Source organism: Macrotis lagotis, chromosome 4 (genome assembly GCF_037893015.1).
Source record: "Macrotis lagotis isolate mMagLag1 chromosome 4, bilby.v1.9.chrom.fasta, whole genome shotgun sequence".
NCBI classification, from domain to species: domain Eukaryota; kingdom Metazoa; phylum Chordata; class Mammalia; order Peramelemorphia; family Peramelidae; genus Macrotis; species Macrotis lagotis.
In genome coordinates, this window is record NC_133661.1 from 271,121,430 (window position 1) to 271,136,458 (window position 15,029).

At 38.1% G+C, this 15,029-nt stretch overlaps 1 protein-coding gene across 1 annotated transcript in view; it reads left to right on the forward strand.

The window, feature by feature from the left end:
• Nucleotides 1-307: 307 nt before the first annotated feature.
• SLC10A1 (solute carrier family 10 member 1) overlaps nucleotides 308-15,029 on the forward strand; it is a 32,506-nt gene continuing 17,784 nt past the window's right edge. The window contains exon 1 of the mRNA XM_074236025.1: nucleotides 308-787. Coding sequence (XP_074092126.1) covers nucleotides 411-787 — 377 coding nt within the window. The 5' untranslated portion in view covers nucleotides 308-410. The remainder of the gene's footprint in view (nucleotides 788-15,029) is intronic.

A 15,029-nucleotide genomic window follows, 5' to 3' on the forward strand; every position in this document is an offset into this window, starting at 1 on the left:
ACTATCTAGAAATGAACTAAAACCCATTTGATGGGTTTTAGAAAGAGATCTGGGATATGGAGGTATGGAAAATGAGCTAGACCACCCTTTAGTGGTCTCTTGCTGTGATATAATTAACGAAGGCAGAAAAAGAGAGAGTCCAAGATGTCTGGAGTTTATAGGGAGATAGAGGAAGGTGAGGAAGTAGGTAGATGAGAAGAAAGAGGAACTACACAGATGCAAAATTGTGTTTTCTCTCTACAGGGAAGCTGCCAAAGAAATCTACATTGCATCATTCTTTCTATTTACCCAAAGCTGTATTTTGTCCTTCAGTTCTAGGAGGCACCATAGAGAACTGAGGGGAGAGAAGGTATGAAAGAGAGCTGTTAACCACAATTTACATCACGGCTGTCCCAGGAAATTTCAAGAAGATGGAGGCCAAGACTTGGGGCTTGAGTACCACCAATGCTTCTTCTCCCCTCAACTTCACTCTACCACCCAATTTCGGCAAGCGTCCCACCGACCTGGTTCTCAGTATCATTTTAGTACTCATGCTCTTCATTATCATGATTTCCCTAGGGTGTACTTTGGAATTCAGCAAGATGAAAGCTCATTTCTGGAAGCCCAAGGGGATTGCCATTGCCTTGATCTCTCAGTATGGGGTGATGCCACTCACAGCCTTCGCTCTGGGCAAGATCTTCCAGTTGAACAGTATTGAGGCTTTAGCCATCTTGATATGTGGCTGTTCCCCAGGTGGGACCCTGTCCAACGTCTTCAGTTTGGCGCTAAAGGGAGACATGAACCTCAGGTAAGATAGAAGGAGGCAAGAATGAGAGTGGAGAAGACTGGTATTGCAAGGACTCAGCAATGGAATCATAATTCAGTGAAAGCAAAAAGATTAAAACTGGGTTTAAGTGTCTTGTGGAAAGCTGGGTCATTGAGGTGGGAAAGGTATCAATTGCTCAGTCTTAACTGCTAACCCTAGGTAGGAATTAAGGGTTATGCTTTAATTTAAATACTAAGATGACTGGAGAACAGGTTAGTCAGGGAGTGCCCTTCTCTACTGTCAGGGGTAGCTCAAGTAGAAGTCTCCAGACTGCCCTGAGAGGGTACAGATTTGATTCAAAGTAGGCTTAGGAAATTCATACCAGTTCTAGAGTTCTTGTTTTAGATATAGAGATTGGAAAGAGGCAGATTGACTCTAGCCCCTTAAATTTCAAACCAGTCCAAGAAGATCATGGAAGATTCTTTTTGATAGAACCCCAAATTACCCAGAGATAACTAGCCAACTCTTCACCACTACCACCACCATCAGCACCACCACCACCACCAAACACACACACACACACACACACACACACACACACACACACACAGAGGCAAAGCAACTTAGTCATTGGAGAACTTTTGAATTAAGCTATCAAAGAATTAAGATGCTTCAGGAACAACTGTATAAACACACAATCCAGGGAGGTTTAGCCGGAGAACATTATTAAAATTCCTCAGTTTTTCCTGTATGGCTAATGGAGTCCCAATGGTCTAGTCCTGCTGTTCTCATTCCATTCATGAGGGTATCCAGGTTAAATAGTAAATAGACTTAAAGGTAAAGAATGTTTGTTTGTTTTTTTAATTTTTTTCTGTACTCTTCAATTTCCTAGCATAGTGTTCAATACTTTTTGAGTTTTTGGTTTCTTGGTCAACTCAGCACCAGATCATCCCAACTAAACTCAGCTCTTTCCTGCTTTCAAAGCTCTCCAGTGAAAAATATTCTAACCTACATTAATAATTAATAGCTCATTCTGTTCCTGATAAGTCTCATCTTTTATCTGACCCAAATTTCTTATGATTAACTATTTTCCTCTTGTTCTGAGCTACATTATTCAATAGTAGGTCTGGTGGTCTAATGAGTATTTATTCCTTGTTTCTTGAACTGAATCCCATTAACAAAAATAAAAACAAATTCTAGAAAAAAAACTAAAGGTCCAAAGTTGATTTTAAACTAAGAAACCTAAGAATTGTGTCTTGGGGTATTAAATAAGGAGAAGTTCTGTTTATATTAAAAAAAAACACTTTCCAGGGCAAAGGAGAAGAAAAAAATAAGTGACATATACATTCCAAGTGAACCTATTAAAGTTTTAAAAACCATTATCTAGTCAGAAGCTCTTGGCTTTATCTTATCAAAAATTTTCTGGTTTCTTCCTCACCTTTTTTCTTCTGACCTTAGGTAAGACAATTGCCAGTCACCAGCTAATAGAAAACAAAATTTATTTTATACTTAACTAGGGTCATCCAACAGAAACCTTATCTTTGGTGCAAAAGGCAGTTAGGTGGTGCAAAAGAAGGCTGAGGCTGGAATCAGAAAGATCCTACCAAATCTAGCCTCAGATACTAACTAGTTTGTGATTCTGGGTAAGTCATTTAACCTTGACTGCCTCAGTTACCTCATCTGTAAAATAGGGGTAATAATTAGCATTGCTTCATTTTCCAAATTCCAAAGAAGTTCAGAGATACTAGCAATTTTTATTGATATAGAAAGTTGGAGGATGTGACTATTGTGGCCCCAGGCTTAAGGTATTGAGATAGAAGGCAAAGAGAAATCTATCTGTTTTGGGGCAGTTGTTTTTAGTTGTGTTCAAATCTCTGTGATCTCCTTTGAGGTTTTCTATTGGAATGATTTGCCATTTTCTTCTTCAGTTCATTTTACAGATGAGGAAACTGAGGCAAACAAGATTAAGTGACTTGCTCAGGGTCATATGGTTAGTAAGGGGTTGGGTTAGATGGTGTCTAAATTTCCTTTCAGTCTCCTAATCCCTAATTTTCAAAAAGTGAAAATTAAAACTCAGAGGAGAACAAATTGCCCAGAATCATATAACCAAGCCAAAATTGGAACTCAGGTTTCCAGAGCTGTTTTTCTCATGGCTATGGTAACTGTCACATTCAGTGTGCCCATTGCTACAAACTAGAATCAACTGGAGATACACAAGAAAGAAAGGGAAACAAACATCCTAAGTAAACATGAACTTTCCATCCATACCAATGAACATGCATTATTTTTTGTAAAAGATCAATAGTCTGGGGTGGCTAGGTGGCATAGTGGATAAAGCACCGGTCTTGGAGTAAGGAGTACCTGGGTTCAAATCTGGTCTCAGACACTTAATAATTACCTAGCTGTGTGGCCTTGGGCAAGCCACTTAACCCCATTTACCTTGAAAAAAAAACCCTAAAAAAAAAAGATCAATAGTCTGACTGTTTCATTATTATCCAATCAGAATTTAACAATTCTACAAATAAAGCTCTGTCCACTACAATGCTCTTACCTATGAAGTCCATAAACTTCACTTTTCCTGGTGGGTAGCAGAGGAAGATAAGTTCTCATGAAACAAAACAGAAAATCCAAATAAAAGATTTCATAGTACTATAGCATCGAAAATCATTTTGACTCACCTGACAGAAGCATGGGATACCTGACAAGTGATCATTCAGCTCCTTCCATTCAGCACTTCCAATATTCACTCTCTCACCATCTAGCTTAGTACATCTCTTGCTATTAGGAAATTATTTATATTGAACCCAAATCTGCCATCTTCTTCTTTCCACCCATTAGTTCTATTTTTTGTAGTAACTCACTTCCTCTCCTAGATGATAACTTTTCAAGCATTTAAACACACATTAATCTCTTCTTCAAATTTTTGTTCCTATATTATTTCTAGGACACCCCCCCCAACCATCTTAAAAATAACTAACATTTCTAGTTTGTACAATGTTTTGCATACATTATATCATTTGATCCTCACAAGTCTAGAAGGAAAGTACTAATCATTCCCATTTTACAGATGAGGAAACAGATTCAGAAATATTAAATGACTTGTTCATCACACTGTCAGTTGTGCTAGTTATGTCAGTGGTCTGAAGCCAGATCTCATCAAACTTGGAATCTAAAATGCCATCCCATGATGGTACACCCCATGCATAGAGTAAAGGCAAAGCTTCCTGTAAGATTTGATGACTTTACAATTTGAAATATTTACCAAGCATATATACTTAATATACATTGTACTTGGTGTGTGCTGTACTGGGGAATAAGAGAAAGACAATTGTATGATCCATGCTTTCAAGGGGCATATCATCTAGCTGAGGAGACTCCAAAAATATAAGAAACAGCATAATTAAGTTCTAAATCATGGGGTTATTTATGATACTGTAAATATGTTAGAAATTCTTTTTTCTTATTTGTATAGATGTTGAAGAAAAGTAGTATATATTGAACTCAGGCATTGTAATGTTTTAGGCATACATCTGTTAAAATAATTTTGTTTAATTGAATATTATTATAATTTTTAAGCATTTTTAGTCTACAAAGAAAGATAATCAAAATGGTATAGTCCCTCCATGATCTTTGACATGATTTTACCACTTTATGATTTGAGGTTACCTTTATAGAAATCTTTAGGAAGAAAAATCACAGTATGTAAAAACATGCAGTTTGGTGTGGTTGTTGTCATTCACGTCTAACTCTTTGTAACCCCATTTGGAGTTTTCTTGGCAAAGATACTGAAGTGCCATTTCCTTCCCCAGATGAGGAAACTGAGGTAAACAGGGTTAGGATCTCACAATTAGTGTCTGGGGCTGGATTTGAATTCAGGAAGATGAATCTTCCAACTGGAACACTAGCACTCTATTCACTGCACCACCCAGTTGCCCCTGCTGTTTTGGGTCACCATTTCAGAACAATTGAGTAACAAAATCACCAACTCACTTCTTTCTGGAACACTCCTGAGATTCAAAGGGACTCTTCACAACAATCAATATAAGGAATCTCTTCTGAAAATTAAAGAAGGTATTTTCCCTTCCAGTGGACCTGGGGCTCTTCCCTTGGATGAGTAGGTCATCTGATTTGGAGATGGAGAAGACAGACTGATCTTCATCAAGCTTCTGTTTCTATCCTTAATCCATTTCCTTAAGAATGATCTTTTTGTCTACAAATATGTCATCCATCTTTCCAAAGAGGGAAGAAATTTGAAAAGGGTTTTTTGATCAGAGAAAATATTTTTAATGTTCAGTTTTACAAAAAGGAAGTTTTAAATATGCTTCTACAACTCCCTTCTTGTGCTTCTTGTAAAATTATTTGAAGTAATCTATACTGATTAATTCTAGAATCTTAATTTAGAACCTGCTAATCAGTGGTAAACTACATTACTCAAGTTGATTCAAAATATGCAACTCTGTATTTTGCTTTAATGCAGCAAATGCAACAAAATAATAAGATGGCAAGAACTATTTTAGATAGTTTAACAGTCTGTCAAGTGACATAAGATTGCTTTGATATAGAAAAAAATGCAGTGAGTGGAGAAAAACCCAGTGTTCAAATATAAGTTTCCAGCCTACCCTTTAATCTCTAACAAGAGTCAAAATCCTATGCAGAATATCAAAACCTTATACGATCAAGGTAGTTCAATTTAAAGACAAATAGAACTGATCAATTTAACCATAGCTATTACAGAACAGACATTCTTAAGCCCATACACTGATTTTCTATTATAATGATAGCTCTTTTTCTATGTATGGGTTGTTCTTAGTTCTAGCCAATAAATCTTAACAAGTACAGCAATTATATTCCTATCTCAATTTTGGGGGGTTGCACTTTGCAAATGGATGACTGTAAAGGTCAGAAAATTCACTGAATTCCTATTTCATACCTCATATCCATCATTATTCCAGGAACATCTACTAGGAATTAGATAGTACACTACATAGAGTGGAACTTGGAATTGAGAAGACCTGAATTCAAATTTGACCTTAGATATCTGGGAATGTTTGACTCTGGGGGAACTCAGTTACCTAAATTTCTTCAAAATGGGAATAATACCACCTACATCCCAGGGTTGTTGCTTGTTCAATAGATTGAAATGTTCTCTTTTGATGAAAGTGTCCAGTAAAATAGTGGAAAGATGATGATGTGTTAGGACCTGGAGTAGTCAAGATTCCCATTAATACTTCTATAGAACTTTAAAAATGTAGCAGGTTTAAAAAAAAAGTAGGATAACCTCTAGGTGCCTTCACTCAGCCCAGAAGTGTACAGAAAGATAATTGGAATCCTACAAAAATAAAGACAGGTCAGGATAAGTGGAAATCACAACACAAAGTAGCCTCCTGGAGAGGTTCAGCATAACTTGAATTTCAGCATTATTCAACATCCCAGAGCCTAGTGGCAGGAGATTAGCAACCACAAAGTCCCCTGGTGGGACTATAACCCAGAATGGGGAAAGGGACCTCAGCTAGAGCCTAATGTAGACTGAGTGGGAAAAAAGGAGGTCCCAGGCACAAGTTTAATCTCACAGCACCTCCTGAGCTCAGAAGCAGGAGGGAAAGACCCTAAGGTGAACCTAACAGGGGTTGCCATCTCAAGAACTTTATGGTAAAAGAAAAGTCTTTTGATAGAGCACAACTTGGGAGAAACAAGCAGCTGAATGTAGCAGCTGTCACTATGAAGAAAAGAACTTAGAATATAATATTCCCAAAGAGAAAAAGATGTAGATTTACAACCAAGAATAACTTACCTGGCAAATTAAGTTTAACCCCACAGGTAAAAAATTGGATCTTTAATGAAATAGAAGCTATTTAAATATTCCTAAATAAAAGGCCAGAACTTAGTAGATATTTTGAAATAGAAGCACAGGAGCCAAAAGAAACAAAGAAAGGTACTCATATTTATTTAATTTGAAGGGAATACATGGAAATGAATTGTTTAAAAGCTATTGAATGATAAGTGTTTTCTGAGAAATTTCATATCTTTAAGGTTAATAAAGGAAAATATAACTGAGGGCCTGTGGTAATTTTTTCCCTCCTTCTTGTTTTGATAGACTCAGGAAAAAGACAAAAATGGGAGGGACAGGGAACTGAATTGGGGAAGAAAGGAGTGCAAGAATTGAAGAATAATTAATCATAGTGAAAAGGAACTGGCATTTCATGAATTTCACTTTTATCTGAGCTAAATAAAAAAAAAAGAATGAACAAAATCATACCCATACAAAAATTTTGGTATATAAATACATTAAACCCATAAAAAAATTAGGAAGATGGGTCAGGGGAGGGAAAAAGAAAAACTTAGGAAGTTGGGCAGGATAGGTAGAATAATAGTCATAAGTAAAACAAACTTTAATATTGGAGAGAGGAATGTGAAGGAAGTTGGGTTTTGTTTTTTTTTTAGGTTTTTGCAAGGCAAACGGGGTTAAGTGGCTTGCCCAAGGCCACACAGCTAGGTAATTATTAAGTGTCTGAGGCTGGCTTTGAACTCAGGTGCTCCTGACTACAGGGCTGGTGCTCTAACCAATGCACCATCTAGCCGCACCCAACTTTTTGTGTGTGGGTTTTTTTTTGTTTTTTTGTTTTTAGTTTTTGCAAGGCAATGGGGTTAAGTGATTGGCCACACAGCTAGGTAATTATTAAGTGACTGAGGCTGGCTTTGAACTCAGTTATAAATCACTCTTGCAGTTCTTGTAGTTAGATCTTTTTTTCTTATGGTTATTTTGATATTAATCTCTTATTTTGAATTTCTTTCTTGAGATTCTTTTCACCCATGACTTCTCTTTCTTGATGTTTAGTGTTTTCTTCTGTTAACACAGATTTTCAAGCTCAGTTCCTGGGTGTGGATGTTGTACTTGGGTCAGTTCCCTTTGGCAGTTTTGCATGGGTTGGGTTCATCATCTTTGTCATATTCTCTCGATAGTCAAGACACCACTGCTGATCCTGAGCTACATGAAGTGACTGGTATTAAGCCCACCCTCAGCCTCTATGCTTGCCTTCTATCTTAGTCTCCTGATAGTCCTCTGTGAATTATGACCTTAATCAGTCTTTTCCTTGCACAAATCCCAATCTAGATTTGTTTCTATCCCTATGAACCTCTCAGGTCTTCAGTACTGTTCTTCTGTTCCCTGGCATAGTTGGCTATGTCTTGTGCTGGGGCTTCTGATGCTTGATGGAGTCCACAGTTGGGCACTGTGTCCCTGCTCAGTGACTTACAGGTAATGTGTATTGCATTTTCTATGTGTAGCATAATTAGATATCTGCTCTTGGATCTAGCTTACTCTGTTTCCAAACAAGAATGCAACTTCTATGCAGAGAGTAGGAAAAGACTTTGTCAGCAAGCACCATTACAGCTTATTGTGAAGGAACAGGGAGGATCCTAAACAAAAATGGTCAGAAATCAGAGAAGTTATATAATAAACAAATAAAAACACAATAATAAATGAATTCTTCAGTTTGAAGCAAGAAAGGATCATACTGCTTGTCATTTCCTTTTTTTTTTTTTGCAAGGTAATGGGGTTAAGTGAGATTTTGCCCAAGATCACACAGCTAAGTAAGTATTAAGTATCCGAGATTGGATTTGAACTTATATCCTCTGACTCCACAGTGGGTGTTCTATCTACTGCATCACCTAGCTGACCCTCCTTGTCAGTTCTTATGTCACAATAATATTCCACCACAATCATATGCCATAGTTTGTTCAGTCATTCCCCAATGGATGGACATCTCAATTTCCAATCCTTAGCCATCACAAAAAGAACTGCTATAGTATTTTTGTACAATAGGTCCTTTTCCCTTAAAAAAAAATCTCTTTGGAATATAGATCTATCAGTGGCATTGCTGGATCAAAGGGTATGCAGTTTTATAGCCCTTTGGGCATAATTCCAAATTTCTCTACAGAATGGTTGTAATTATTAATGTCCTAGTTTTCCCATATTCCCCTATAGCATTTATCATTTTCCTTTTTTACCATATGAAGTCAATAGCTAATCTATAGAAGGTGAAGTTCTACAAAAACTCATTATGCATTTCCTTTGACCAAATCAGGGCATATCCAATCAGAAAAAGAGTCACTTTAATTTTCTTAAAATTACCTCATTTTCCAAGAAGTGTAGGTACTATGGAAACCAGATAATATTTTTCCTTTTACTTTCTCAATGACTCCCAATGATAAGGGAAAGCTTTACTTGCAGGTCACTTTCACCACCCGCATAAGAATGTTGTCTTTCTATATATATGAACAACAAAAACCAAAGGCAAGAGACAGAAAGAGAAGTTCCATTTAAAGTGACCATAGACAACATTAAATTCTTGTGAATTTACTTCCCTAAGCAAAGCTCAGAAACTGTATGAAAAAAGTTTCTATGAGTAAACTTCACAGGAGATCATCTCTCAGTTTTATTCCCTCATTGCCTGTTCTAATTCCTTCAATTTCTTTTTCTTCCCTTATTGCAATAGCTAACATTTCTTTCTTTCTTTTTTTTTCTCCTTGTGCTTTTGAGTGCTCTGCCTAAAAGCTGGTAAAATTTCTTGGGGATTACAGGCTCTGAATCTCCTTGATTGGCCAAATGAGTCTCAGACCAAGCCCACTTAATCATTGTTTGGGACTTGATTGGTTCATAGTGAATTCAAACAGCAATTGTTTTTGTTTTGGTCTGAATCTCTGAAGATATTCCCCTCTTAGATTTTTTTTGAGTTCATGAAAGAAATTCCTTGCTTCTTTTCTTTCTCACCTGCCTTAATCACTGATTTACACTGAGGTTCTTACCCTTCCCCCATATTTTTCCCCCTTCCTTTGGAAGTGGTCTTTCTTGGCTTCTGTCTCATCTCTCTCTTACCTAACCTTAATGACTGAATGGGCATTGACTCAGATAAACTGTGACCTGGAAAGACTTAACTTTGAAAAGTCAAATTATCTCCTATATCAAAATAAGGTCAAAATGAGTTTAGAATTTAGACATAAAGGGAAATACTGTAGACTAATTAAGAGATCAAGAAATACTCCATCAGTTGGATCTATGGAAAGACGAACTTTATGACTAAACAAGAAATAGAAAACATTATAAATTGCAAAATGGGTGATTTTTGACCATATTAAAATAAAAATGTTTTGCACTAATAAAACCAATGCAGACAAGATTAGAAGGAATACAAAAAATACAAAAAACTGGGAAACAATTTTCACAGCTAGTTTTTCTGATAAAGAACTTATTTCTAAAATATATAGAGCATTGAATCAACTTTATAAGATTATAAATCATTCCCCAATAGATAAATGGTCAAAAGCTATGAATAGGCAGTTTTCAGATGAAGAAATTAAAGTTATATATAGTCACAAGAAAAATGCTCTAAATGATTATTGATAAGAGAAATGCCAGTTAAAACAACTATGAGGTACCATCTCATACCTATCAAATTAAGAACAAAAAAGGATTGAAGAGAATGTGGGAAAACTGGGACATTAATGCATTGTTGGTGAAGTTGCAAACTGATCCAGTCATTCTGGAGAACAATCTGGAACTATTCCTAAAGAGCAATAAAACTGATCATACCCTTTTGACCCAATACTAGGCCTATATTCAAAAGAAATCATAAAAAATGGGAGAAGTCTCACATGGTTTAAAATATTCATAGTAGCTCTTTTTGTAGTGGAAAATAATTGAAAATTGAGGGGACACCCATCAATTGAGGAATGACTGAACAAATTATAGTATATGAATGTAATGGAGTACTATTGTTATATAAGAAATCATGAGGGGTTGGACTTTAGAAAAGCATGGAAAGAATTACATGAACTGATATGAGTGAAGGGAGCAGAACCAAGAATTGTATACATTAACAATTACACTGTGAGATGATCAACTATGATGAATGTGGCTTCTCTCAGCAGTTTGGAGATCACAGGCAACCATGAGAGAACTGCTTTGGACAATGCCATCCATATCCAGAAGGGGGAAAAACACAGAATCTGAATGCATACGATACTCACTTTTTAAAAACTTTTCTATGTTCTTCCTTCTTATCTCATGGTTTTCTTTCTTTACATTACAGATAATGCTTATTGATTGTTTTAGATAAATATTATTTATCATTTTAAAATAAGTCCCATTTATTCCTATGCTTTTTTTTAAGGTTTTTTTTTTTTTTGTAAGGCAAATGGGGTTAAGTGGCTTGCCCGAGGCCACACAGCTAGGTAATTATTAAGTGTCTGAGACCAGATTTGAACCCAGGTATTAAGTGTCTGAGATCAAATTTGAACCCAGGTACTCCTGACTCCAGGGCCAGTGCTTTAATCCACTGGGCCACCTAGCCGCCCCTCTCCATGCTATTTTTTCCTTTTTAATCCCTCTTTCTCTCTTACTTTGCTCCTGTCCCTCTTCTTCACAGAAGTGTTTTACTTCTGATCACTGCCTTCCCCAATCTGCCCTTTCTTCTATCAGTCCCCCCCACCTCCCTTATTATCATTCCTTTTTACTTCCTTATAGATTAAGACAGATTTCTGTGTTCAACACAGTGTCTATGTTATTCTTTGAGTCAATTCTGATGACAGTAAAGTTTAAGTATTGCCTGCCACCAGCCACCCCATCTTCCCCTCCATTATAATAGCTCTTTCATGCCTCTTTTATGTGAGATAATTTACCCTCTTCAATCTCTCTCTCTCTCTCTCCCTCAGTACAATCTCCTTTTTCATTCATTTATTTTGGGGGGCATCCCTTCATTAAAGTCACCTCATAGGGGTGGCTAGATGGCGCAGTGGATATAGCACGGGCCCTGGAGTCAGGAGTACCTGGGTTCAAATCTGGTCTCAGACACTTAATAATTACCTAGCTGTGTGGCCTTGGGTAAGCTACTTAACCCCATTTGCCTTGCAAAAACCTTAAAAAAAATAGTCACCTTATAGCTACGCTGTTTACATATACTTTTTCTAATTGCCCTTATAAACAGTAAAGTTCTTTTTTTTCTGATACTTAATTTTATTTATATGTAACCAATAGTTACATCTTTTTTCTTTTATTTAATATTTATTCTCATTTTGTACAATGTTTTTTTATACATTAATAAAATATTCTTGTTTAAGAGAAAACAAAATACCCCCTCCCCCCAAAAAATATAGACTCACTTGAGTGATAAAGTAAAGGGGAGAGAAAAAAAAATTTAATTTAAATTAAAAAAAATAATAATAGCAATAATTGTAGGTATGGCCAGGTGGCACACTGGATGGAGCACCAGCCCTGGAACTAGGAGCACCTGAGCTCACATCCGGCCCTGCACACCCAACAATCACCCAGCCATATGAAATGCAAGCCACCCCAACCCCACTGCCCTGCATAAACCAAAAAAAAAGAGAAAAAAAAGACCTAAAATAAAATAAAATAGTAATAATAGTAGGGGTGGCTAGGTGGCAGACAGAGCACTGGCCCTTGATCCAGGAGCATCCGGGTCCGAATCTGGCCTCAGACACCCAAAGATCACCCTGCTATTCGGCCCCAGGCAGGCCACTCAGCCCCACTTGCCCTGCACCCCCCACCGAAAAATAATAATAATAAAAATATGCTTCAGTCTGTGTTCCAACACCACCAACTCTGTTGTGGGTAGATCACATTCTTTATGATAAGTCCATCACAAAAGTTACTTCCATATTTTTCCACCGTTGCCATTGCTAATCACAACTGCTTCCTTTCATATTTCTCCACTACCATGTACTATATTTTCTCTATCCTTTCACTCTGACTCTGCTGTAGGGTAGCTGAGTGGCACAGCAGACAGATCCCTGGTCCTGGGGCCAAGAGGCCCTGAGCCCCCCTACCACCCCTTAGGCCCAGCATCCACCTGGTCCTATGGTTCCGGACAGGCCATCCAATCCCAGCCCCTTGCAAGAAGTAAAAAAGAAAATGTGTTATATCTGACCATTCTCCCCCCCATGGTCCATCCTCTCCTCCTTCATTCACATCCCCACCCCTTCCCCCTGTCCCCCCCCCACTCCAGATGTCTATACCCTAATTGAATATATATATATATAAATATGCTGTTTCCTCTCCTAGTCACCTGAGAGCAAAGATTCCCTCATTCCCCCTTGCCTTCCTCCCCTTTCTTATCATTGAAAAAGCTCATTGTAATAAAGAAAAATCTTCTTATATGAAATATGTTGGCCTATTCCCCCTCTCCTTTTTCTTTCTCCCATTACATTACCCTTTTTTTCCTATTGACTCCATTTTTACACCATATTTTATCTTCAAATTCAGTTTTCTCCTATGCATATGAGTATTATCAGTGTCATTTTTCTATGCAGGAATATATGCAGTTCATCATCATTAAGTCCCTCATATTTTCCCCTTCTCCTCCAATCTCTATGCTTCACCTGAGTCCTGTATTTGAAGATCAAACTTTCTGTTCAGCTCTGGCCATTCCAACAGGAACATTTGAAATTCCCCTGGTTCATTGAAAGTCCATCTTTTTCCCTGGAAGAGGACATTCAGTTTGGCTGGGTAGTTGATTCTCAGGTGCATTCCAAGCTCTTTTACCTTCCGGTATATTATATTCCAAGCCCTACGAGCTTTTAATGTAGTTGCTGCTAAATCCTGTGTGATCCTGACTGCATCTCCACAATATTTGAACTGGCTGCTTGTAATGTTTTCTCTTTGATTTGGGAGTTCTGGAACTTGGCTATAATATTCCTGGGGGTTGGTTTTTTGGGATCTCTTTCTCAGGGGGATATGTGGATTCTCTCCATTTCTATTTTGCCCTCTGCTTCTAGGATATCAGGGCAATTTTCCTGTAGTAATTCTTTGAAAATGATGTCAAGGCTCTTTTCCTGATCATGACTTTCAGGTATTCCAATAATTTTTAAATTATCTTTTCTAAATCTGTTTTCCATATCAGTTGTTTTTTTAATGAGATGTTTCACATTTTCTTCTAATTTTTCATTCTTTTGGTTTTGAAGTATTAAGTCCTGATTTCTTGTGAATTCATCAGTCTCCCTGAGTTCTATTCTTTGTCTGAAGGATTTGTTTTCCTCAGAGAGCTTTTTTATCTCTTTTTTCCATCTGGCCAATTTTGCTTTTTAAAGCATTCTTCTCCTCAATAACTTTTTTTTAGGTTTTTTTTTTTTGCAAGGCAAATGGGGTTAAGTGCCTTGCCCAAGGCCACACAGCTAGGTAATTATTGTCTGAGGCCGGATTTGAACCCAGGTACTCCTGACTCCAGGGCTGGTACTTTATCCACTATGCCACCTAGCTGCCCCCAGCATGCTATTTTCTTCAGCATTTTTTTTGGATTTCCTTGACTAAGCTGCTCACTTCATTTGAATGTTTTTCCTGCATCTCTCTTATTTCTTTTCCCAGTTTTTCTTCTAACTCCCTCATTTGATTTTCAAAGTCTTTTTTGAGCTCTATCATACCCTGAGCCCAATTTCTATTTTTTTTAGAGTCTTTAGATGCAGGAGCTTGTGCTTCCTCATCTTCAGACTGAGTGTTTTGATCCTTCTTGGGCTCACAGGCAAAATATTTCTCAATGGTGTTCCTCTTGCTTCTCTGCTTGTTCATTTTCCCAGCCTTAGCCTGTTTTGGGGGTGCTTGCTGAGCTTTTAGGACATTCCCACAAGGATCTCAGTGTGTGATGCTTTGTCCTCCCTCCTGGTCTGTGAATGACCATAAGAGCACCCCTCTGCCACAGGGCTGAGGTGGGGGGCCCTGCTGTTCTATGGGGGGGCCTAGACTGTGATCAGGATCTGAATGTGGTCAGAGCCCTAGAGTCCTGTTCCAGGGGCAGAGCTCTGCAGTTTCTCTTCACTCCCCTCCCTAGGTTCAATGGGCTTATGCCTTGGGGGCTCCTGTTTACCGGCTCTGCCTGCTTCTGTTTCCTGGATCTGGACTGCTGTGTGCCCTGAGGGCTGGGCTTCACATGCTTGCTCTGGCAGAGGTCCCCCGCTGTTCCCCCAATTTGTGCTCGGTGCTCCCTGGGGCATAGCTCAGGAAACTCCCCTGCTGCTGTGAGCTGAGGCTCCCAGCACCCTGGGGCTGCCTCCAGGAGGCTGAAGTTCTTTTGCTCTGGCGGGCTACCCCTCTGGCAGGCCGCCCCTCCGATCCTGGGGAGCAGAGCCTTTCTGCTCTTTACCAAGTTACCTTGAGTAGTAGAACTGCCTCACTGGGTCCCTCTGTGGATTCTGTCTCTCAAAAATTTAGTTAAGAGTCCTTAGTTTCAAAGTTTTATGAGAGAGCTTCTAAGAGACATTGCTTTCTTGACGCCAT